The sequence below is a fragment of the Astatotilapia calliptera genome, chromosome 12, assembly GCF_964374335.1.
Source record: "Astatotilapia calliptera chromosome 12, fAstCal68.1, whole genome shotgun sequence".
In the NCBI taxonomy this organism is placed as follows: domain Eukaryota; kingdom Metazoa; phylum Chordata; class Actinopteri; order Cichliformes; family Cichlidae; genus Astatotilapia; species Astatotilapia calliptera.
This window is the reverse complement of record NC_137433.1, coordinates 14,152,892-14,178,843: the sequence shown is the minus strand read 5'-3', so window position 1 is coordinate 14,178,843 and position 25,952 is coordinate 14,152,892. Positions and strand designations below refer to the sequence as shown.

The 25,952-nt window shown below is 40.7% G+C and overlaps 2 protein-coding genes and 1 long non-coding RNA gene across 8 annotated transcripts; 1 reads left to right on the top strand and 2 right to left on the bottom strand.

Annotated features, from left to right (window-relative positions):
- Nucleotides 1-418: 418 nt before the first annotated feature.
- Nucleotides 419-4,734, bottom strand: LOC113033715 (uncharacterized). The gene is made up of 4 exons (XR_013912565.1): nucleotides 4,607-4,734; nucleotides 3,992-4,197; nucleotides 1,281-1,324; nucleotides 419-560 (listed from the first exon to the last, which is right to left on the bottom strand). It is a non-coding gene; the product is annotated as an uncharacterized LOC113033715 (long non-coding RNA).
- A 728-nt stretch (nucleotides 4,735-5,462) lies between these two features.
- Nucleotides 5,463-11,794, top strand: rnf34a (ring finger protein 34a). 3 transcript variants are annotated; one of them, XM_026188030.2, is made up of 8 exons: nucleotides 5,463-5,618; nucleotides 6,144-6,362; nucleotides 7,102-7,488; nucleotides 7,940-8,002; nucleotides 8,336-8,537; nucleotides 10,017-10,046; nucleotides 10,266-10,307; nucleotides 10,843-11,303. In XM_026188030.2, exons 1-8 carry the CDS (start codon nucleotides 5,613-5,615, stop codon nucleotides 11,028-11,030), a joined length of 1,137 nt encoding a protein of 378 aa, XP_026043815.1. In that variant the 5' UTR covers nucleotides 5,463-5,612; the 3' UTR covers nucleotides 11,031-11,303. The 3 variants fall into 3 exon arrangements, with proteins under 3 accessions (XP_026043815.1, XP_026043816.1, XP_080165150.1); XM_026188031.2 differs by lacking the exon at nucleotides 10,266-10,307 and having other exon boundaries at nucleotides 10,843-11,794; XM_080309024.1 differs by lacking the exons at nucleotides 10,017-10,046; nucleotides 10,266-10,307 and having other exon boundaries at nucleotides 10,843-11,178.
- A 1,520-nt stretch (nucleotides 11,795-13,314) lies between these two features.
- On the bottom strand, nucleotides 13,315-25,378 carry kdm2ba (lysine (K)-specific demethylase 2Ba). 4 transcript variants are annotated; one of them, XM_026187855.2, is made up of 11 exons: nucleotides 25,222-25,378; nucleotides 21,674-21,898; nucleotides 21,399-21,542; nucleotides 20,407-20,493; nucleotides 19,773-20,063; nucleotides 17,570-18,384; nucleotides 17,233-17,396; nucleotides 16,984-17,145; nucleotides 16,354-16,572; nucleotides 16,201-16,274; nucleotides 13,315-14,582 (listed from the first exon to the last, which is right to left on the bottom strand). In XM_026187855.2, exons 1-11 carry the CDS (start codon nucleotides 25,273-25,275, stop codon nucleotides 14,568-14,570), a joined length of 2,250 nt encoding a protein of 749 aa, XP_026043640.1. In that variant the 5' UTR covers nucleotides 25,276-25,378; the 3' UTR covers nucleotides 13,315-14,567. The 4 variants fall into 4 exon arrangements, with proteins under 4 accessions (XP_026043640.1, XP_026043639.1, XP_026043637.1 ...); XM_026187854.2 differs by lacking the exon at nucleotides 16,201-16,274 and adding an exon at nucleotides 22,798-22,875 and having other exon boundaries at nucleotides 25,222-25,304; XM_026187852.2 differs by lacking the exon at nucleotides 16,201-16,274 and having other exon boundaries at nucleotides 25,222-25,377.
- Between the last annotated feature and the right edge of the window lie 574 nt (nucleotides 25,379-25,952).

Here is a 25,952-nt window from a genome sequence, read left to right as displayed (position 1 = left end):
AATAACAAAAAATGTCAATTTTTTTCTAATACCCTGTGTATATATATATATATAAAAACCACATATGACCACAACTCCAAATGTGCAATTGTCACTGCATCTAAACATGACATATTACAAAAAGGTAGAAACATAATATGCAATATGTTCTGAAGCTGGTACTGGTGCAGTTAACTTTGCTTTAGGCTCCCATACACAGTAGGTGTTACTTACTATACGTGCAGTGCAGTATTACTTTAACTTGTAATATGTTATAATAAGCAAGTCACTTCTATATTTATGAGGATGTAGACAATAATGTTGGCTGATATGTAAAACTATGAGATATCGAGTGCAGGGAAGATATTGATCGATCAGATTCATGAATGTGTTAGGTACTTAAGCCACAATTAGAGAGTGAAACAGAGACTGACACTGGTTGAAATGTATAGTAAATATTTTATTTTGAACTTTTATGCTGAACTACAAACTGTGAACTGTGCGATCTCTGCGACCTGTGGTGCCTGGTTTACTGTGTGTAAAACTGCGCAGGTTCCCATGTGTCATCCCACACTTTGCCACTGTCAGGAGAAAAACATAACAAAAAACAACGACAAGCACACACAAAATAGGATAATTTAGGTTGTGACATATGACAATTTTTTAGGATGAAATATCTTCTATATTCATGTCATGCTTTATACACCTTCATTGTAATATAAATCAAGTCAGAGAGTAATAATATATGTAGTAGATGTCAAGCAGGACCACAGCAGCAGCCACGATCCATCGGAAGCTGCTGGATGAGAGAGCACAGAAACTCCAGGGAAGAAGTCTAGTTAGTAACATGCATGAACTGCATTACTGAGACATGTATGTTTACAGATGGTGAGGGAGAGGGGGAGAGTTTTCAGTAAAAGGAGACGTGACTGCATCTTCAACCAATACTGAGCCTGCATAACCCTGAAAGAGACAGACAGAGAGGGGGGGGGGACACTAACCCCCAGCAGTCTGGTCCTATTACAGCATAACTAAGGGCTGAGCTGAACCAGCCCTAACTATAAGCTCTATAAAGAAGTAAAGTCTTATGCCTACTCTTAAAAGTGTTGACCATGTCCACCTCCAAAACTCATAATGGACTTTGGAGGTGGACAGCTATCAAGCTCCTCACAGAAGAGGAGCTCGATAGCTAAAAGCTCCCAATTTACTTTAGTCCAAATACATGAATTCAAATTGAGGTGATAACTATTTATCAACAATATGAATGTCTGTTCCCGTCCAACAAAGTTGTTACTACATACCATGTTGAGCAGGGTTTCCACTTGACTTTAACTTCTTCTTTTTCCTAAAAAACATGATAAACAAACAATTAATTAAGAAAGACATGCAAGTTGCATACAAAAAGGAGCTTATAAACATTTGTGTACTATTGAATGGCTCAATATATTATACAATTAGTTTACAAAAACATAAGAACCACTACAATGCTTGTACTGCCAGCATCGAGTGCATGTCAGCAAAGCAACACTGCTTACATTGTGGCTCACAAGCAAAACTAACTGAAGCAGATGTTACTGAATGGGAAGGAGCACCTCCACATCAATCACTCCTTCTGAGCATGATGTCAGGAGGACTTTAAAGAACGTAAACATCAGGAAGGCAGCACGACCAGGTCGTATCAGGTGGTATGTTCTTATTTAATGTCCTATTTGGAGCGAAATACAGACTCAGTGGCTGAATTAGTGTAGATTCATCAAATACAAAAGCTTATAGATAGTCAGTCAGGCACAGTTCAAATCCGGGAAGTCCAAAGACGCAAACAAATCTGCACAACAGCAGGCTAAATTACTTACATTTACAACTCTCCTGTCTACTATCTCTTCATATATTCATATGTTTCGTACATTTACAGTACCATAACATCTAACCTTTCCTTGTCCTTTTGTTTTGTTTGGGACATCCGAGGTGTACACCGTAGAAATTGAGGGAGATGCAGGATGTGGAGATGGAGAGGAGGATGCAGGAGGAAGCAGAGACGAAGAGGAGGATGCAGGAGGAAGCAGAGATGGAGAGGACAGAGAGGAAGATGCAGGAGGAAGCAGAGATGAAGAGGAGGATGCAGGAGGAAGCAGAGATGGAGAGGAAGATGCAGGAGGAAGCAGAGATGGAGAGGAGGATGCAGGAGGAAGCAGAGACGGAGAGGAGGATGCAGGAGGAAGCAGAGACGGAGAGGAGGATGCAGGAGAAAGCAGAGATGGAGAGGAGGATGCAGGAGAAAGCAGAGATGAAGAGGAGGATGCAGGAGGAAGCAGAGATGGAGAGGAGGATGCAGGAGAAAGCAGAGATGAAGAGGAGGATGCAGGAGGAAGCAGCGATGAAGAGGAGGATGCAGGAGGAAGCAGAGATGAAGAGAAGGATGCAGGAGGAAGCAGAGACGAAGAGGAGGATGCAGGAGGAAGCAGAGATGAAGAGGAGGATGCAGGAGGCTGAGAGAGGGAAGAGGAGGATGCAGGAGAAAGCAGAGACGGAGAGGAGGATGCAGGAGGAAGCAGAGATGAAGAGGAGGATGCAGGAGAAAGCAGAGATGAAGAGGAGGATGCAGGAGGAAGCAGAGATGGAGAGGAGGATACAGGAGAAAGCAGAGATGAAGAGGAGGATGCAGGAGGAAGCAGAGATGAAGAGGAGGATGCAGGAGGCTGACAGAGGGAAGATGTTGGTACAGGCTCTAAATGAAGAATAAATTCCTCGTTTAGAGCCTCTGGGTCTGGGACTGATCCAGCATCGACACTGTCAGCAGAGGATGATCCAGCTGCTGGTGTAGAACTTTTAGCAGGAGGTGAAGCTTGTAATTCTGCAAAATTTTAAATATTAAATATTCATTAAAATGGGTTGAAAAAATGTACAGTACACATAAACACATAAGTAGTGATTTGCATGTTTTCAGTTAAGTTTTTACTAAAGTTACAACTTGTGAATATTGGCATCAAATATGTCATCTCACACACTCACTGACTCAAATCATTCAGTACAAGTGCCCTCTAGGGTAGTGTGACATCTGTAGTGCTTTTCTACATTGTACATTAATAAATTAATGAGTGTGACTATAAATCCAGATAGCTAATGACTTTTTTCCTCTGATGACACTACTTTCCTGACTTTGTAGTGCATAACATTTGACACTTCAAGCTAGTACTGTGACTTAGGAGTTTTGTACAATGGTGATGCTAACTACCTCAGGGAGGTAATCAGGTAACCTCTTAAGAAGTATATAAGTTATTTAAGAATCTTGGTGTTCATATTGGTAACATTATAACATTTGTTATACTAGAAAGTCTCGAAGAGAATTATCAGGTCTGGTTTTCGTGAAGATTTTTAAAATTACATTTGTATATACATGAGTGTGAAAGACCATACTATACACACACACACATACAAAATTGTTCAGGTGGGTAACACCAGAGGTTCAGTATGGCTAGCTTTGGTGATGTGAACGCCACATGGGGAGGTAATAAGGCATATATAACACTATTTTATGTTAGCAACAGGACATGTAGGGCAGCTGTCACCTCACAGCAAGAAGGTTACTGGTCTGAACCTTGGCTGAATAATAGAATAGAATAGAACAGAACAGAATAGAGTAGAGTAGAATAGAATAGAATAGCTGGTGACTGTTAACTATCCTCATCCTCACCATCTTGTTTGTCTCTGTGTACCCCGTGGTGATCTGCCTTCTTATCTAGGGTGTACCATGAGTATCACCCAAAGACAGCTAGGATAGGCTACCTGATAAGGACACCTGGTTACAGATAATGGACAAAGCATAGTGTGATGATGTTATTCTGATGTGAATAACGTTTTTATTTATGCTCTTTTATAAATTAATATTTTATGTGTATATACATGTCTTGTTAGTTTCTTACTTCATGATATACAAGAAAACATTGACAACTGTGATCAATAAAGAATTGTCTAGCAGACCAACCACTTATTAGATCAGAACTTTTAAACTTACTGACAACTGGGCTGAATTAACCATCCTGCTCGCATTTCTGTTGTTTTTAACAGAGGCAGCCCAGTTACTGTTTTTAAACTGTTCTTGTTTTTTTTTCAATCACTCCTTTACGTTCAGGCTGCCCAGGCATCCACTGCATGTCTTCCTGTTGCAGGTGTTTGGAGCCTGACAGGAAGGGCATGGTTTGGTTTTTGGCTTTGTCATTTCTGCAAATGAAAATGGAACATGTAGGGATCATTTCAGGTCTGTTTTGGTTAAATGATTACAAAAATAATTTATGACCAAAGAAATAACTTATATTACGAGGCAGTATTACACCATATTTAGAAAAAAAATCAATTACGAGATTAAAGTCATTAATATTGAGTTAATTACGTCAATAGGGTTAAAAAAAACTGAATTGATTACAGAAAAGATACATTGCTAAAATAGAGCAGTACTAACATTAGCTGGGTGGCCAAGCAAGTGTCTTACACATGAGAATACATCACCAAAAATAAAATTAAATAAACTTTTGCAGAAGTAGTTCTCTTGGTACACAGACTGCTCTGTGAAAACATTTCAAGTTTAATATCAGTTTAACATGCAAATTACCCACAGTTTATCACAACTTACTTAGCTAGGATCTGCCTCGTGTCGAGTCGAAAAATTCGCTGCAGGACCGTGAGTTGAAAGATACATTTACTACGACTCCCAAGATGCATTGCAGTAAGAACCATCCAATCGCCTTGCTTAAGATCTGTTGACATGTCGCTAAAGGCGCGCTGTAGATAAATATTGCAATTTGTAAAAAAAATTAAATAAAAAAATAACATTTGCAATTTGTAATTACATAATTAAACACTGGGCCAGTTTATTTTCGTATTATCGCTGGTTATTATTTTAGAGTAAATAAAGGAATAACGGGTAGCACCAAGCTGTTGTTATCTTCATTTCCATAGCAACGGCGGTTGAGGATTATGGGTAGTGTGCAGTTACGGGATTAGTGACAGTGCGCCGTCTGCATTAATTGGTCTGATTGGTTGGAGCCGAGCGCATCCAAAACTATGGAGCCCCGCAGGGGACATGGGAGAAAAAAAAATTAAGACGGACTTTTGCGAGATCTCGCAAAAGCTCCGTATAAATAGAATTACAAGAGCATATGTATATTAAAAAAAATAACAGTCATTATTGAAGTATCTGTTTATGGTTCAAAGAGTGGCAACCTGAGAAGAATTAGAAGGGGCACACTTGTGGAATGATGATGAATTAAAACTTAAATTAATATTTGTTTGTCTGTTTCAGAGCAAAGATAGGATTATCACTGTCTGCGAATCAGTCTATCTTATCTTCTAAAATTATTATCTTCATTTGTGTATGTTTTGGCGAAATTTGATTATAAAGTGCCTACATATTTTTGTTCATTTTTGTGGACAATTTCTGCAAGTTAACAGTAGGTGGCACTAATGCGTCGCCTGGCTGCAATAAGACCACAGAAGCAGCAGTACAGCGGCGGTGGACTCGGGAGTTGGTTTCATCACATTACGTTCAGAGAAGATACTTTATCTAAATAAGCGACGCTACGCATTGCAATGGTTACACTGACAGTCTCTTTTGTCTTGGTAGACACGCCGGAGTTGCAATGAAGGTATTTTTTTCTTTACATAACCTTTGTTCCAATTATCTGTCTGATTAGATTTTCGCTAGCACCAAACGGCTAACGCAAGCTTCAGGTCGCTGACGTTTCTGGGCTTGTGCTGGCTAAATACTCAAAACGGCCGGACAAACAGCCACTCTGGCACCTGTCACTCAACACTGATTTGACGTTAAGATTATTTAGTTACATTAGGTTTCCAGGTGAATATTGGTCTAGCTTTTTTTCTGCTTTTTTGTGACATTAGGTACCTTAAGTGCTTTTACTGTTGACATTTACTTTATCTATTCACATCTTGTGCTTTATGAACAGCTCGTACAAACCCCTTCTAGTAGTTTCATGTATTATAATCATGTATAATATGCACATATATGTGACCTTGTGGTGCTTGTGGTAACCGTGTATAAATTATACTGATGGGCCTTTGTGGCTGACATATTGTCAGTAAGAACAAGATGTTCTTCAGGATTCAACGTGAAGACACTAAATACTGAAGTAAAGGTGTTTTGTAAATGTCAGGCAGGGGCCTCTTCCATGTGGGCTTCATGCTGTGGTCTGCTGAATGAAGTCATGGGTACTGGGGCCGTCAGAGGCCAGCAGCCAGGGTTCGGGGCCGGTGCTGGACCCTTCAGATTTGCCCCCAGTGCGGGATATTCCACGTACCCGCCCACCAGCTCAGGGAGTCCCAGTCTTGTATGCAAGGCCTGTGGTCAGGCCTTCTCAGTCTTCAGGAGGAAGGTAGGTGCCTGGGTGTTCTGTCTAATACAAACATATTACCTGGTCTGATAAGGAGGAAACATATTAAATGAATTATTTAGACAGAAGTACTGTGGGCATGGAGAGTGTGCGTGCTTAGCTCATTTTCTCATGTGCATTTTTAATGGGTGTTCTTTTTTTTTTTTTTTTTCTTTTTTTTTTTTGAAGAAAAAAGCATGTAATTATAAAGGTTTAAACGAATTCAAATAGTTAAAAAGAGGCTAACTGGTTTTCTAGAGTGCTGACATGATGAATATTTATTTGTCCTGGGACAAAAAGGCACAAGTTGGGAGGCAGATGGACCAACATGCTAGTGCTCTAATATCTTCATGCTCAGGCTCTCACTCTGTCTGAACCCTCTGCACACCACCATGCCGGTCTAATCCCATATCTTGCATTTATTACTCTTTGATGTTTGTCACATGAAAGAAAGCACCTCCTGTCTCTGTCTGCATGGGAAGAGCAGATGTGAGTGATAGAAATGCAATAAAGCTCTGGTGGCATTCAGTGATTTATTAAATGGTTTTGGTATTTTTCCTGTTTTGACTGTAATAGCAATATTTATTATAAAATATATGTGCATATAAGGAGGAGAATGAGACGGGTTACATTTTTGTCTGTGACGTCTTCCTGCGATGAGATACCTTGCAGTAGCACATGGCGGAAGGTGTGCATAAATCACTAATTCCCTCATTTCCATCACCTTGTTTATCTTCCTCAGTATATTTGCTGCGACTGCAAGAAGGGCTTCTGCTCTCTGTGCTCCGTGCTTCAGGAGAATTTACGCATTTGTGCCACGTGTCATTTGCTGAAGGCGACGGCCTTTCAGCGGCCGCGGCTCATGCGTCTCAGAGTGAAGGACCTGCGTCAGTACTTGCTGCTGCGTAACATCCCCACCGACACCTGCAGGGAGAAGGAAGATCTGGTGGACTTGGTTCTCTGTCATCAAGGAATCGAGGAAGAGGAGGACCCCGACATGACCAGCCTTCAGTCGCGTTCCCTGTACACTCCAACCCCTTCTACCACACAGTCTGCCTCCGAGCTGTCTGCGTTCGCTGCCTCTCAGGAGGAAGCGCTCAGCAGGAGCGATAGCTCTGACACCAACCAGGTCAGAACCAGGTTAAACACATGTATGCAAATAACATACTCTCCAGACCTCTACAGATATTTATGTAGTAATACTTTTCTGTTGGTGCAACGCATACATTTCTAAGAAATTCACGTGAGTGTTTTCCAGAAAATGAGTCGGTTAGAGTTCACTGCTCATCCTTTCAGCTAAATTTGCACACCAACTAAATAAAAACAAATCAGGACTCTAGAAAGCAATAAAAGAAAGCAAATAAGCTAGAAGAGAGCCCAACCTCAAGCAGCCAGGAGCCACTATAAATACTTGTACCAGGCCTGATTATAGAGCAGTAAGCTTGTCTTTGAATGGAACGTACCAGGCATTGTTGTTTCCAGTGTATCAATGGGCTGGCTGAGGTCTGTCTAATCCTAATCTTCTGTTGGCGGCATGCTTCTTGTGTGCAGTGCATACGATGTTTGTTGTTGCCTTTCAGGATTTGGGAGACGGTACATCAGTGTCTCTTCTCAACTTGGATCCCAGTGAAGACACTCCTGAGGTCTTTCTATTTATTTTCCTTTTAATAAAAGTGAATTCATGCATTATTGCTGATAAAACTGTGGTGCAAGTATTAGAGAGCAGTGTGATGAATGCTTAGATGCTTTTGGGTGACTTGGGTTGAAAATCAATGAAAAGAATTTTATTCATCTAAGATCCCAGAAACAGTTCTGCTTACTTGGAGATATGAAAACTCAGTTATGCGTTCATGTTTGCAGACAGTTTAAAAAACAAACAAACAAATAAATTATAATGATTAACAAGAAGCAGAATATGATGAAAAAAGAGTATTGTGTGCATAATATTTCATTTAGTGGTGTTTCCTGTCCTGTAGGTTAGTCCTCAGACTCGACGTTGGGCCAGAGCATCCCTCTCAGACATCTCCAGTTTACGGGATATTGAGGGCCTGTCTGTCAGGCAGCTGAAAGAGATACTGGCCAGGAATTTTGTCAACTATTCAGGGTGCTGTGAGAAGTGGGAGCTGGTGGAGCGTGTCAGCAGACTTTACAGGGAGACTGAAGAGAACAGGAAATCATGTGGGTATTAACTTTCTTACTGTGTTTAAATCCTGTGGGGGGAGGGGGGGCTGTCAGCTCTAAAGCAGTCCTGTTTTTTTTATTTCCTATAGAAATCATCTATAGTATATGAAATGTTTGTAATAGTTAAGATCTTTTGCACATAAACGTGGTCTTATCTTCATCTAAATAACAATCACAGACAAATGTGACTAAACTAATAAAACACAAACACTCATTTTGTCGCATCTTTATTAAAGACTCTGAATAGATACTCACAGTCCAGGCTGGAAGAGTTTATTAACCTCTGTGCTAATTACTTCTCTAAAAAGTCCAGTGTTCAGGTAATAGAGGATAGAGGTTACCTTTCAGGTTAGTAACCAGTCCTTGCATGTCTTTATTAAGTCTGCTGTTCTCAAGAACAAAAAGCGACTGGTGTGGTGCGAAGCATTAAGCAGCCTGCTCAGTCTCTCAGAAGGCTGAAATCTTTGGTCATGTGTAAATTTTGAGAAAAATCACTGAACAATAGGATACGATTAACGTAAACTACTACAGATCTTCTGGATATCCTAAAAGTTGTAGGACATTATTGTAGGATATGTTCAGCCAACAAAAGTTTAAGTGAACACAGCGGTATGTTTGGAGTGAAGAAAAGTCCTTCACACCTATCTGTGAAGCGCGGTCAGTGCACAGTGTAAAAGGTGGGCGTAGCTACCATGATGTCATCTGTTTGTTTCTGATGTTGTGTTTTGAAGTCTTGAGATTTGTATTTTCATCCTTGCCATCTTTTTTTTTTTTTTTTTTTTCCATTTGAAAAAGAAATAAATACAAACTGATTTGATGAGGGTGGCTAGGCTAACAGTGAAAGTGCTTACTTATTAGCTAACAACTTGTCAATCACAAGCCGGCAGCACGACATCCATAATCCTGTTTTTTGGAATGTAGTATAACCAAGATTTACAAACTAAAGCTAATTTCTTATTCGGTATAATCCAAAATAAGTCACTGAGGCCCTGTCCTACAGACATCTAGAGGACCAGAAGTCTTTTTTTACAGCCATTGCTGTGAATAGGAGAAAATCAGAAGTCCTGACCTTAATTTAACTGAGATGACCTAAAGAAGAATCAAGATATTTTAGAATTACTGATGAACTGAAACCATTATGTAGGCGGCTTGACTCTAAATTCCTCCTGACAGTTGTGCAAGTCTCGAGCAGCTATAGGAAATGTTTAAAAAAGCTGTGGTTGCTTACAAAAACAGACTGTACCATTTAATAAACTGTAGAGTTAACCTTCTCCAGCCTGTACTGTGAGCCAGTAATAAAGATAATAAAGACAGTAGAAGTAGAGCTGTGTTTATAATTAATATCAGACCGCATTTTATCAGCAAGTTAAACATAGAAATCCAGCTAACTTCAAAGAGTTTACAAACCTTTTCAACTGCATCATGTTGTGTGGTCGAATGAAGTGTGTCAGTACATTTCATTTATTTCTCTTGCAGTGGAAAATGTGAGCAGCACTGTAACCACAGGTAAGTTTTCACCCAACTTCTGTGTGCAGTGTCCTAGATGTCATTGTTGGAACTACATCCTGTTTTTAACCACTGAAACTAAATATCTCTGCTTCCTCTGACAATATTATTTACTGCGAGTGCTATTGATAACTCACACAGGTAGGGTCATTTGAACGAGTTTTTCGTTTAGACTCCTGTTGATATGTCTCGCGCTTGCTTTACTCCTCCCTCATAAAGTGATGACCTTCCCCCCTCCCATCTGCAATGGTGCCATTGGAGGTAAGGCTTATACCTTGTGGTCACATGTTCCATCTATGAACCCATCTGCACCGCACCAGTGTTCGTTGTGAACCTGTTCTCATTTTCCATTCGACCCATTTCTTTGAAACATTTCCATACGTGGTTCTTCCTGTGAGGGGATATTGATGTTGCATTGAGGATGAAAGTTGAATGTTCATTTATCCCACTTAAGAAAATTGAAGATTGATTTTCATGGTGGATCAATCTCCTTCATCTATTCGTGTGTGTGTGTGTGTGTGTGTGTGTGTGTGTGTTGAATATGTGAAGTAATTATATTGAAAACTGGAGTATGTCAGCCCTGTGTGTTCACTCTGAGCTTGCTTCTAGAGATCAAAATTGTGTGGTTGACATAGTAACATCTTGACACTTAGAAACCGCAGGGGTTGTTATTTTGCAGGCGATTGTGGGCATGACCTACCTCGATCAGACAAGGGTGCTTTGTGAAGCTTTGAGTATTCCAGTGCTCTCTTACCCTTTACTCATTGTGTGGTTATATCACTCTCTTTTCTCGCAGATGGGGAGAACTGTCCACTGACGATTCACGACGACAACCTCTGCAGGATCTGCATGGACGCTACGATCGACTGCGTCCTCCTGGAGTGTGGACACATGGTCACTTGCACCAAGTGCGGCAAGAGGATGAATGAATGCCCGATCTGCAGGCAGTACGTCGTGAGAGCTGTGCACGTCTTCAAATCCTAATGCACCTCTGCAGCACCACTGCACCTGCTTCAGACTGAGACTGTACCTTAACCTCAACAATGCAGCTCGTAACCTTCAAATCCCCAAAAGACTCAGTCTGTGGATGTTTGTATTCCCTGAGGTCTCACTTTATTTGCACAGTGAAATCTAAGAAATGTCTTTCTGAAGAATTTTGACTATTCGCTTTCACGAGTGGGCAGAGCGTAGGAACGTACCCTCCAGCAAGTCATTCCTCAAGTTAACATATCTTCCATATCTGTGTTTATTCTCAAATGTCTTAAATGTATTTCTTACAGTTTTTCAAAGCAAAGAATGTGCGGCACGAGCCGCGTGCAGTCTTGTTAAACAACGCTTCACCCTCAGATCTGCCTGTAAACTGTAGCTGGTTCTCTACTCTGCTGGGCATTCCTGAGAGCACCTCACTTAACAACTGCTGCAAGTGACTACATATCTTCATGAGGGCGAGGGCACATGCTGAAGCTCAACATAGGAGAGTGTGAACTAGGTGCCAAATAATGCGTCATGCCCTTATGCTTCTCACCTTTTTTTTCTTTTTTTTTTTCTCCCCCCTTCCTTCAGCTGTGAGGGTTAGTGTTGGATTGTTGATTCCTCAGCATGTTTGACCAGAAAGCACTTTTCTTCACAACTGTGTTGATCCACTACTCGCAAGCGACCTAATAGTAGCTGAGTTAATGCGTGCTTATCTTTGAGCTGCTTGAGTTCAAAGCCGCTGTGATTTTTCAGATGGAGTTGACATATAATTGTTCTGTTCACTTATTTTGTTACATAGCTACTTGTATGCATTACACATTTTAAATGATCACACAACGTCTGTCGTTACAGCAATAGCTAACCTCCGCTGTCACCTCTTGATTTGTCTCTTTAGTGGAGACAAAGTACGAAAACCGGTGCTAACTCATCCCACCACCTTCCCCAACCACCTCCCGCGGAACTGTTTTTTTTGTTTTGTTTTTATTTGTCGTGTATTGTTGAGAATGGAATGAAGTGTCTTAACGAGTTGAATTTTCTCATGTAGGAGTAATGTATTGAACTAACTATTCAAAGATATAGCTATGAGTTTACTGACACCTGTGATATAGGAAGTAAATAGAAGTTAATGACTTGATGTATATTTGCATATATGGATCCATATGAGATATGTATATATCTATTTTTTTTTTTAATTATTTGATTGAAGTGGCCCAGGGATTGGGTTCAGTTTATATTTAGAGGTTTACATTTTTCCTGTCAGGTGATTTAAAATGTGTTTAATCTGCATTAATTTGCTTGAACCAGAGCATGACACTGCTTTACACCAGATAGGTCATATCCTACTCCTTAGATTGCCCCTACCCCTGAAACAAATTCTCTGCTTTTATTTTCCCACAAAACCCTGCTCTTTCACAAGCTTTTCGCTCTGTACTGTAACCCACAAAGTCAAAATTGCTGCTATTACAGTAAAGATGTCCGCTACAGTCATGCACAGTAGCGGATCAGGTTGCACTTTTTTCCTTTTACAGAGGGTTTAATTGTGTGCTAGGTTTGGTCTTTGTATTTGGGAATGTTGAACTTTTTATTTTGGTAATTAAAATTTCAATTGAAATCTGCATGTGTCTTTTACTGTCCTGGCTAATGATTACTGAGGAAGTGATCATGTCACAGCCTTTTAAGTTCCAAACACAAAATTGTTCAAGACAAGGCCTGGGTGGTGATGAGAGGTTTGTTTTAGAACACACTTCTTACTTCATTCTCTAAAATTGTATGGCGTTAAATTTGTGAAAAAAACAAAAATCAATCCAATAATTTCTTACAACTTAAACACAAACAAAAGTTAACTTGATCTAATTTCACTACTTCAAAAAGTGGTTAAAAAGAAAATTATTTTAAACCCTCTTATTGTATTTCTCTGATATTTGGCAAACATGACTTTTTTGCAAGTCATCCACCCATCTGTCATGAGGGGGCTGGATCCTATGCCAGATGTCATAGGGTGAGACGTGGGGTACACACTGGACAGGTTGCCAGTCTTTCACACGACTAACAGTGAGGCAGGCATTCATTCACACTTATGGGTCATTTAGAAGCACCAATGAACCTAACTGCATGTCTTTGGACTGTGGAAGAAAGCTGGAGAAAGACCACGAACAGATGGTGGATTCAAACCCAGGACCACCTTGCTGTGAGGCAACAGTACAAACTACAGGCTTGTGCCAAATGTACAAATTAGGTAAAATCTATTAGCCCTGTGAGAATATGGAAAAAAGAGAAAAGAGCAAAGCCTCGCTTTAATGGTACAAATGAAATTCTTTTAATGCATATTAGCACATCATTTTTGGATTTACAAATATAAACATCACATTCACCTGAGGTGATCAATTACAGCACAACAACCAAAATACAACACCTACTGTAGGGAGTATAGGTTCAAAACTATGCAAATGAGTTATTTGCAAAGGTCAGCGTTAGCAGATTATATAAACCAGAACCAGGTGAAAACAGATGTGTGGGGGATTACTGTATTATCACAAAGTCAGTTTCACAGTTGCTGGGACAGTCAGCTTCCTGTTACTAACTTTTGGGTGTTGAACTTCACCCGCTGGGAGCTGCAACAGGCTTAAATCACCCTGATAAATTACTTGTACTAATTATTTGACCCAGCTATGTGACACACCTATGTCAACTTACTGAATAAATACAAACAGTAATAAAAAAAACAATCAATAAATTAATATTGAAATATTGTTGAAAACCCCATAAAGCAAAAACACTCCACAGTTTAAAGTAGTAATGTAACTGAAGGCATGAGGGTGTAACAGAATATGAAATTTGTTTATCTTTTTTTTTTATCTTTTTTTTTTTATCTTCATCAAAAAGACATTCTAAATATTTTTATGATCAGATATATTGTACATGCTATTTTATTTCTCTGATACTGAAGTGATGTTAAATTCAAATGTACATTTTGGCACGCAGACTGTTACAAGAGGGCAAACTGAAGGAGATCATTTTCAGTTCACGGTACAGTCTCTCTGTGATAATAGTTCCTGAGACACTGTAAACTCATGAAATGTTGCTGCTATAAAAATACTGTTTTTCAAATATTTAAGGAATAAAAATAACCCAGGAGTCAATTACAAGCAGGTCTTTATAAAAGTAGTCTCAAAAGAAACACATGCATGCCATCTCTTCTTAACCCGTCCAGTGAATGTTTGTCACCTCCTGACATTAGACTCCAAGGCTTCCATCCAGTCAACCTCAATCTTTCACTTCAGTTTACTGACAGTGATTCAGAGACTTATCACAGGACCAGTTGTTCCATTAAGTGCAAAGACCATCTTTGAAGTCCTTTTATTGTTTGCCCTGTTGGGAACTAGCTTATCTTCTGCAGCAATTTGTCCTCTTTCAATTTAAACGGTACACTCACAGACATCTCTGCGATGAACCTTTCACAGGCTGCCTTGGTCACCTGCTTGCAGAAGCGAAGGTCTATCTGACAGATGCTTCCGCAGCGCTTGAAGAAATTTAAGGAATGGTCCGTTACTCTGTTACACACTGAAAAAATGAGGCAAGGAAAAAGGGTTAGAAGAACAGAAAACTGTCAGTCCTGCTAATTTAAAAATGTATACGTCTCCAGACTAATCACATCTGGCATTCAAAAACTGGGCTTTATTGCTATAAATGTAAACCGGGGACTTTGATAAGGCTGGGACTAAAATGTAAATAAAAGCAGAAAGCAATGATCTGCAGATCTCGCGCATTTCCTTTTTTCAAAACAGTACACAAAAAACTGAGAAAATGTGCAATTTTAAGAAAAATATTACCTCATTTTTAATTTGATGGCAGCAGCATGTCTCACAAAAACTCAAACATTGGGATGGAGGCAACAAAAGGCCAAAACAGTAAGTGGTACTAAGAAGAAGCAGCTGAGGGAATATTTTTAAACTAATTAGGTTAATTGGCAACAGGCCAGTAATGTCTGGTTATTAAAAGTGCATCTTAAAGAGACACTTAAGAGTTCTTTAGAAGTGAAGACAGGCTTTACAAAACACTGCCCTCACAATTCTGGAGAAATCTCCTCACAGCAGACAAGATCAACAATTAATATCGGATGCCTGTTATCTCCTGGCCCTCAGGTGGTGCAGCACTAAAAACAGGCATGATTCTGTCATTGAGAGCAAAACTGTTATGTGGTCAGAAAAATCAAAATGTCAAATTATTTTTAAAAACCATGGACACCTGATTTTCTGGACTAAAGAGGAGAGGGCTTGTCATCCAGCTTACTACCATCTGTGACGGTATGGGCGGACTTTAGTGCCTATGGAACTGGCAGCTTGCACATCTGGAAAGGCACAATCAATGCTGAAAGCTATATACAGCTTTTAGAACAACATATGCTCCCACCACAACAATGCCAAGTACATGTCCTAGTTTTCTGAGACATTTTGTTGCCATCAGATTCAAAACAAGCTAATATTTTTCATCTGTCATCTATGTTCTGTTATGAATAAAATATGCGTTTACAATATTTGCAAAGCATTGCATTTTGTCTTGTTTTTTACATTTTACACAATGACAGTAAAGAAGATTGTAATTCTGAGTACCGTTGCTAATTCAAACAAAAAAAAAAAAAACACAAGCTAAGTGCACAGTAGCTGAAATGCTAAAAGCAGCATATTAAAGGAAGTAAACTAACCAATGCTAAGTATACTAATCTATTTATTCATCTCAAGTCCAAGTATATAATTTCCTGGAACAATCAAGCACAACCCACAGCATTTAAATAATTTAGTGGCTAATATCGATGCTTTAGCAAAACCCCCTATTTCGCCTTCTTCCTCTGTGGTTAACACAAGAGTTGTTATTGTCTTGTATTTTCCATTACTTTTGAAAACTTCTATATAATTTTAAACACTTATTTTGACTGCAGTTTATTTTACAGAGTTGGTTTACTTGTTTCAGTTTTGTTTTATTAGTTTCAATGTTTGTTTGTTTTTATTTTGGCACCCAAAAGAGACACCAACACAAACAATACAAACACTTGAGCCACTGGAAACAGACACACCCAGTCTCAATAAAAATATCAATCATTGTATGTCTTATGACAAGTTCTATTTTGTCCTAACAGAGGTGCTTTCTGTGTTATTATATGGAAGTATGAGTTTAGACTGACCATCAGGTTATTTAAAGGACAGGAAGTGTGCCATTTATTTGAATTCAGCCGCCCAGCTGAACTTGTATGCAAGCCTGCTGGAAAAAAAACAAACATGAAAAAGCCTGATGCCTGTATATTCCCATGACTCCACGCTCTGATTCAACATCTCACCTGAGAGGTTGATTTCTGTGAGGGAATCTCTGGTTGTGGTCCCTGCTGCTGTCAGCAGGTTGACTGACTGGTCATTGATATGGTTGCAGTATCTAAGGTCCAGCCTGGAGAGCAAAGGCATCTGTCGACTTATGAGGCGTAAAGACGTGTCGGTGATGTCCAGCCCCGCTAACCTCAGTTCCTCCACGTTCCGCAACTTGCAGCGGTTATCCAGCTGGCCTGTTAGTTAGTTGGTCAAATAAAAAGTAACACAGAACAATTTTAAATTTGATCAACACCTCAAGATTATAAAAGTCTCTGACATTCAAGTTCACGCTTGTGTTTCAGTTTGAAAACGTAAATCTAAAGCAGCGCCTCCTGGAAAAATCTATTTTGGGGTTTGGAATGAGAGCAATAACCTTTTCAGCTACTGAAAAGCTTCCCACTCCAAGAGTTGCTCTATAAAATAGTTAGCAATGTGTAACTGAGTACCTAAGAGTTTTAACATTAACACTTACGCAAGTTAATGTGAAATGATTAGTAACTGTGTTTATGTTGCAGCTGTTAAAACTTAACTTTGAGTATCATTTATGCATAACAGCATGGCAGGCAGGAGAAAAGGGCACATTTATGATAGTAGTTGTGCTTTACCTGGTCTGTTATCTGTGGGAGGGGAGAGGAGGTCCCTCATCTGTGCATCTTTGAGTCCCTCCACCCACTGCACATCGAGAGTGCGCAGCAGAGGGCAGCTGGAGGTGCAGAGTGCAGACACAGCAGCCCAGGAGCAACCTGACAGCCTTAACACTCGCAGACCTAAAACATATAGTGGCACTTTAAAACACTGATTTGGGGGGTGGGGGTTCTGTAACCTTAGATCAAAAATCCCTTATAGTTAAGTACCTGGCAGTCTGTTAATAAGCCAGCTTAATTGTTTCTTGGAAATGTTGGTCCAGCTGAGGTCCAGGGAGACTGGCTGTCGGCGGATAATCCCACTTAGCATGAGTGGGGTGATTGAGGTGCAGCGGTTCAGATCTATCTTTGTCCAGAGTCTCTTGTCACAACACCTAGCAGAAATAAAGATTTGTGTTGAATGTCAGGTCTTTGTGTCAAGGCAGAACACTCTAAACCAAACTGTAACTGCTCCTCCACATTTCAGAGGGTTTTTTTCTCTTCTGCACTAACTGTAAACATCAGAAATATATTTTAAATCACTGTTGAGATAGTGCTGTGCATTTACCATCTGTTCCACGTCTTGCACACTCTCATGCACACACACAGCTCCTGGTGTGTGAGATAGCGGAATATCTTCATCCAGAGCTCTCGCTGGATAATGTGTGCTTTTCCATCTTTTAGAGGCAGTCTGTCGGGAGGCGGGCTTATGGGAGGGGGCCGAATAACGTGCCGCTCCATTTGGACACACTTGGGTGGAGAGCGCGGAGGAACCGGCCGGGTTGTCGGAGTGCTCCTGTTGAAGCCCAGCGGAGTGATCTGACTTGGGTAGAAGTGTCGCAGCTCCCAGGAGTTCCCATTCATCTCTTTGGTCTTGAGGTGGGCCCTCTGATCCCCGAGCTCATTGCCGTTGCAGAACAGCTTCTTGGGTTCCTCGTTTTCCGTCTCTGGTTCAGGCTTCAGTGGTTGCCGGTTCTCATTGGCCATGCAGTCCTCGGTCTTCTGGATTTCCTGGGTAAGTGCTTTGCTCAGTTCCCGACTCAGCTCTCTGTTAGGTAAACGCCGCTTACGCCGAGCCTTTGGACGCGGGCCTTTTTCCTGGGTCTCGCTCCCGCCCTCACTGCTGGGGCCGGCCTGTGGAGAGCTACAGTGAGACTGGTCACTGTCTCCAACCGGTGTTCTAAGGCTGAGATTCAAAAGGTCGCTCTTGGAGTCCCTGTAATCCACATCATCTTCAGGGTCTCCAGAGCGCCCTTTCCTCTCTACACCGCTCTGGAAAAGAGGCTCCCTTCCGTCTTCATCCTCTTCTTCAGCATCTTCATCATCCTCTTCTCTCTTGATTTGTTGAAGAAGTTTGGAAAAATAAGGATCATCTGACCTTTCCTGGAGAAACAAAACAAACAAAAACAAAACCACATGTCAGGGCTCTAGATCTTTTTGCCACGTTTGCACTGATACACCTAAAAGTTAGGCGCACCCACATTTTTCAACTGCATCACTTAACACTGCAGTTTTACATGTGCACTTTTTTGGGGGGAATATTGCTGTCCATACAGACAATATTGATTTAGAAATGATTAACTAACAATCTTGTCAACACAAGGTTCTTTATTTGGAGCACAGTTCTACAAGAAAGATAAGTTACTGAAAAAGTGTTTGTGCTTGCAGTGCTTTGGCACTCTTTGGTAACTTTGTAGACAATGTTAAAATGAATCATCACATCGGCCTCCTCTGGCGACCTGTTTGCTGCTGCCTGCCGCTGAAAGGCAGTGGGGAGAGGGGACACTTGGGCAGTGCATTTATCGCAGCACATGTGTTTTCTGGATACACTGTGCTTTTTCAGGTTCAGAGAATGATGGCTCCTTGTCAGAGCACTGGCTATGAATTTCAGACGGATCAGGCCTTAACAAAAAAGTTATCAATAGTTCTTTTTACATCTTATTACCCACAGCTACATCCACTTCTGTCAGGCCTAGGCTACTCACTAGGGCTGGGTATCATCATTGATTTCTATAATCCTTTCGATTCAGATTTACAAGGTCCCGATTGGATTCAATTCAGTTTTGCCTCAGACAGTCTGGCGTTTTATAGCAGATAACCTTAAAAATATTCTGCAATTTTGCATAATTTTAAAAAGTTTAAATTTCTTCAGTATTGAACAGCAGAAGTTGCTGCCCTCTCTTGTCTGAGGTCATTAAAAAAAGAAAAGAAAAAAAAAGCGTCAGATAGCGCTGTAAACAGCGGTAGTTTGGTGGGTAATTAAGCGAATTAATAATGGCGAAAACAGAGATTTGAGATGGGAAACTATTCTTAAAGTACACAGAGAGAGAAAGCTGTGCATGAAGTGTGATTTTATCATGGTGGAAGCAATACAGCAAAAGTCAGAGGGAATTAATGACGACATTCACGTGCTGTTGGGTAAGAAAGCCAAGAAAGAGAAAACTGATTCTGATGCGTCGGGTCCACGCTCTGTGTTTACGTCTTTGTGCGGAATTCTATCCACCGGCACTTTCAAACGTACACACGAAGGACCACAGGAATATCTGCACCACGGCCAATCAGAGAAGTCCCGCCCCTGACTATGTCTGACCACACTGAGACTTTTTTTTTTTTTTTTTTTTTTACTCGAACATCTGGTCGCACCGGTGCGAACTAGGATTTTTTTTGAGTCGCACCATTGAAAAATTTGGTCGCATTTGTGACCAATTTGGTCGCACTCTAGAGCCCCCAAAATACTGCTCCATTTACACACTGTACATTATTATACAAACCTTCTTCCTCACACTGAGATCCTCTTCCTCATCATCATCAAACAGCTTCCTCTTTTTCCTCAGTTTGTCCTCGGGCCGGGGCCGTGGCAGGTTGCTGGGTGAAAGCACCGGCGGCTGGCGGCTGAGAGACTCCTCGGGTCGGTACCTGGGTGTCTCCTCTTTGTCTGACCTCCTCTTAGTTGCTGAAGAAGCGTCCCCTTCCTCCTTTGTCACAGGCTTCTGTTCCCTCAGCAAAGAGCCAGGGAGGTTGGAGGCATACTTGAACCCCGGGCCCCTTTTTTGCTTCAATGCCAAAGGGACAATAATTGCGAGACAACTTTATACCTTTAGCCTATATTGACAAGAAAAATACGCTGTTCCTAAAAGTGCTCCTATGGTTTAATAAACAAAATCAATGTGACCGAGAACATAAGACACAGCAGTCAGAGGTTTCCTGCTTCACTGCCACATGTGAAAGATGACAAAAGTATAAACAGGAAGTGGCAAGTTGATCAACACACGCTTTAACCGAATATTGAAATAATGAAAGCAACAAAAGCTCTGTAATGCTAATTAATTCTCTTTTGTTTCCAAATCACACTTGATGAGCTGAAACGTGACATAAAAACCGTGACACACACATATTTGTACTCACTTTTCCACTCTTTCCAGCATGGTTGCATTTAGGACATTCCCAGCAGTTAGGGAGTTCATCATTCACCACCCCCGAAGCGTCGCACACCTGATAAAAACAACGGCCAAATGAGTCGGATTTCAACTTGAACTGCCAGCTCTCGCTTAGTCTTGTGTTCAGTGTGTTTAATGCAAACAAGGCAAGGGAAGTGAAAGTGGCTGTTGTGACGCGTACTTGTTAGGCAGGTCAGCACAGTTTAACCTCAGTCGCTGTTAAACATGCCAACTCTTGCTTCATGGATTACTCAGAAAAGGGAAGTATAAACAGTTAAAGATCTCAACTCGGCCTAAATATGCTGTTACAAATCTAAACTGCTGTATGAGGTTCCAAATATATTCTGCAACAAGACAATAAAACAGCTAGGAAAAACCTGTAACGAGGCACAAAGAGGCAGCCTCTTTTTTTCTGTTTTGTTTGTTTGTTTTCTACTCTTTTGAGGAATTTAGCTGATGGCATTAAAAATTCTTAGCTCTTGCATGCAAAACAAACATGCAGACCATGCTTCAAAAACTGGTTTGACCAAACATATGCAAATAGCAAATTGTGTTTTTGCATAACAGGTTACAAACAGGGTGTGTGCAGTGTGTTGCCCTTTTTGGTCATGATCTAATACAGTTTCTTTTTTAATCTGAGAGTTTGTTTTTAAACTCCTGACCTCTTAAGCTTTCTTAAGCATGTGTTCAGTGAAACCCTCAGCGTGATGGTGTCATGTCGGAGCCGTAAAATCTTAAGATCCACATCACAAACAAAGTTTTTTTAGCGTTATGTAAACATCAACATTTCTACCCAATTATCTCCTCTGACTGCGATTCAACTGCCTGAGTCACTCCTGTCATGTTACAATGATCTGAGATTCCTGGCACATTACTGCAACAGTGTGAGTCACCGTCACAATGACTGTAATGATGAGGTGGAGTTGTTCAGCTGTTCCCAACGTAGGCGCCCTTCTGTACCTTCAGGCAGTTGGGATGGACGATCTCATTGCAGATCGAGCACTCCATCAGCATAAAGTTAAACTTGTCCTCCTCATCCTCCAGTGTGTCCTCCTTCCCGGCTTCTTTGCACACTACACACACTGCTGTGTGGGGCAACACAGGCTGCATGGGGCGAAAAAAGAAAAAACAAGCAGAAATAAAGTTTATTAAGCAGTGAATGCTTTGGAAAAACAAAGCTGACAGTGTTACATGTCTTCATGGATAATTTTGACTCTAAAGCTCTACTGACTCACCGCGATGCACTGTCTCATGATGCAGGACTGCTTCATGCGCCCTGGTCCACCAAACTTCTTCATGTCCTTACAGAAGTGACACTCCCCGCATTCAGACCGCAAGCAAGCCTCGCACTTTCTGCAGCGTGTCCTCCTGCGGCGGGCTCCAGAGGAGCTGCGGTTGGACGGCAGCTTAACAGCTGACGACGTCCCCATTTTGGGTTTGGGCCGGTTAGCTGCCCGCTGCTGGAAGGCAAAAAACGTAAGAGACATTAGATGATAACTCAAAATGAAGAGACTCTCTGTCATTGAGAACATGGACACAGGACCTTTAAGCAAACTAACAGGTGAACAGATATCAGACCAAACGGCTGAAATAACAGTAATCAGCACAAGGAATCCAATCAAACTGGCACTGCCATCAAACTGTGATGCATGCATTATGTATTTATTTATAGGCTATTCTTGCTGCTGCTTAATTACATGTGAGTCATATGACCCAGCTACTAAAAAATTCCTTAACTAAACAAGGAATTTAGTTTAGTTCCACCTTGAACTTGGGATTTTACTATCCTTCGGCAAACAGAGCCATGTGGAAACAGTTTATACTTAAGCAGCAATTAATATTAATTTTCATCAATTAATTTCCCTTAATATTTCCTAAGTAATTATTTTGTCAACAAAATATCTGAAAAGTTGATCATGATCTCTCAAAATAACCCCAAATTAAGGTATTCAGATTACCATTTCAAGTAAAAAGTTCTCACATTTTAGAAACTGGAATCAGTGAATATTTGCATGTTTTTGCTTTAAAAAGTACTGGATTCCTATTGGATGGAACATTAACGACACATAAGTGGTGTTTGTAGGCTTTTGATATACAATTATTGTGTTACTGATTAAACAAATGATTTGCTTCTTGGCTACTGGGTTAACTAGTACTCACTCTAAATCAAGTTAACAATTAAAAAAAAGAAAAACAAAGCTGTGGTGAGGGTAGTGTCTCTACCTTACGGTATGAAGCACCTTGAGGCAATTTCTGTTGCGATTTGGCGCTATATAAACTGAACTGTACCGATAATGTAGGCATGTCAATGAAATTGTATCCTCACAGTGCATGTTAAGCTTAGGGTTAAGGGTGTCACCTTGAGAATTGTGACAAAAGCATACTCCAAATCTTCTTATTTGAGTCACTGGAAGCAGCAACAGTGTGATGCTGTGGACTAAAAATAAAAACAGTAATTTAACGATCAGACTGAAATTTAAGCAACCAATTATCTAACTGAATCCTGAAACCTTAATTCATTTTGTGATTTTCTCACATCTCCTTCTTACTCTCTTCCCTGTTGCCATGGCAGGGCAATATAAAGCACTATGAAAATAAGACAAATCACACAGGAGGAGAGGTTACCTAGGCAACACATTTGCCTCTGATGGCAACTGTTTGAATAAAAAACTGAGAGAGATGGATAAAAATAAGCTCAGAGTGGAGCTACGATTTGTGCTCTGAGCACTTTCCTGATGTCATCTATTCTTATTCTATTACTGAAATCACACACGGCCCACGCACGACGGCTCATTCCAGCTCTTTCACCAATTATTACTCCATTCATTTGTATAAAACACCAAATTACAATAAATTAAGATCATTCAAGCCTCTGCGGTTGTCTTATGTGGAAGATGATACTGAGGCGTTGCAGACAGGTAAAACAAGATGTTTCAGACGAACGATAACGTCACTCTTGCTTTCTGAATGATATTCACTGGAAGGAGTGGAGAAACCAGCCCTAAATATGTGCTAAAGAAGCTTCACGGCAAATTGCTAATAACAACAGTGACAACATGTTTCTTCTTGTTTAACAGAAACTGCTCTTTGGAGCGTTTTCCCCCAGGAGGATTTTGAAACGCGTTGTTAGATCTATCCCTTTACATATCAGAGTTTCTTCTGTTGTGTTGCTGTCAGCTCAAGAAGTTGTTCTTTGTCTGCTGCTGCTGCTGCTGACAGAGCATCTATGCAAAACCAGGCTAAATGGTCAAACCAGGCAAAGCTTATTTTCATGGTGCCAAGCTTTCCATTAATCCATCTGACTAATACGGAAATATGAGAAAGAAACACAGAAGAAAGGACAGGTGCTGTTGCTGCAGGTGTGGCTGATACCTCACCATTTCCCTAACCTTATCTCACATGACTTTGTCTCTCATAGCATATCTAAAGTAAGGCCAAGTCTCTGAGCAAATAAAGTCCATGCAAAGTTTAAAACTACAACAAAAAAACTGACATGTCCTCCATTCCCTCCATGTCTCCAAATTTTATTTGGCTGCTTTTTTTTAATCCCAGATGTATCTCCTCCCGTGATCACTTAGTAGCCAAATGTGTAAACCACTACGCTACAGATCCACTGTCTCTGCACAGACACTAATTGGCTGCTGAACCCTGCAAATAAAAACATGGCCCATATTGCTGTGACACAATCTTCTGACTCAGCATCAGCGTGGATGTCAGCAAGTGAAACTCACGTTTGCCTTCATCTGCTGCCCGGGCTCAATTAGCACAAATAACATGTGCTGCTCTCCCTATGATATGTCACAACAGAAGACTTCAAAATATGATCTTTGATGCTACACTGCTTGTGAGTGTTGTGGATATAAACATTGTGTAAGAGCAGGGGTCTGACGCTTACATCAGCACTTCTCCCATTTCTCTTGAACTGTACATGCCAACTGTGTGCTGGAGAGACTTGTGCAATATCTAATGAGCCCTGTGAGAAAGTATCCATGCTGCTGACCTCAAATGAGCATGCACTCCATGCCACTCATGAGAAGTTCCCCCCTGTAAGCCACATTAAAGCTTTATTTCTGTTAAAAATCAAACCCATTTGCCCAGTTTGGGGCCACTGGACTACTAAGTAACAGAAGTAGAGACACTTCATTGTTACCCTCTCCCCACCCCCACCCCCTTTCTCTGTCCCTGCTTCCTCAACGTTTTTGACTAAAGCTTTCTTAAAGGCGCAGAGTTGTGGGACAAGTTTTGGAAGTGAGAGGAAATCAATCACATGAAAAACAGTTTCGATATAGCAGGTTAACCAAAGTGCACGATAAAATCATAAGTTGGCCAGCATAAAGTCGGATGGCCTTCACCGTTAAGGTAGTGGGTGATAACGAGGTTGTGGTCACAGCCGCGGATCTGTAACCTCACTGGATGAGGCTGCTCGCTATTAAGAGGTGGTCAGTACAAAAATGGGTCGGTTGTGGCTAACAAGATAGATGGTGTCTAGGAGGCGAGGACACGGTGTGTTTTTGGACGGTCACGGAACACAAAAAGGAGGAACTCCAGTTATTTTAAATGTGTACAAATATTTAGCTTTGTGTTTATTCGCTATTACCTGGCTGACCGAAGAATAAGGTTTAAAACACACCTTCTCCTTTCAACCCGACTAACCTACATAGAGAGAGGAAAAGCGGATACAAACATTCACCTGAAGTAACTGACGAAAAGGAAAAAACGCCAAAACCCTTTTTTTAAATCGAGAAGCATACAGAGCAAAGTAGAGTTCACGAAATTAAAATACCTGCTCAGATTCTGAATCATATTCCTCATCGTCTCCGCTCAGTGACAAGGCCATGTCTCCTCTCTCTCATCGTTTGAGAAAACTAACATGGCTGAACAAGCTAAGTTCGTCCCCCCCCCCTTCCTTCACACCAAACACACACAGGCAGCTTCTGCAGGCTGCGTTCACGAACCATAGGAAATATCAAAACTGACGTAAAAAACCTAAACGACACAACTATAATTCAAAATGTATTGGAAAGAAACGTAAACGCAGAGGGTTGTACAGAAATTTAACAAATATACAGGTTTCTGGGATGGTTCGTTATTGTATTAACACCCTATCCATATGACAATAAAATCGGGCAAATGTAATTAACGTGGCATGTTAACGCAACGTCGATGAAACAGGAAGTAAAGATAAGCAGGTAAAACAAGATGTCTCCCTCCCACACTCGTCCGTCTTTGCTTTTGTCTTGGCGTTTGTAGGCAGTCTATGGGCTATATGACTCAGTGGCAGAACAAATTCTTCAAAGGTTTATTTAATGCGTTTAACCTTTTAATCCTTATGGGCTTAGCAGTTTACAAATAGCATTAAACTTCAAAAACACTCAGTGAGTTTATTCAGGCGTTTGTCATCAAATGTTGATAAGGTGATAATGTGTTTACTTTTAATAATTGAAACTTTAAAAATATTCCCAACTATACAGCCATGTATGTACAGTGTATAAAGTTCACCTAATGTAGCTAGAT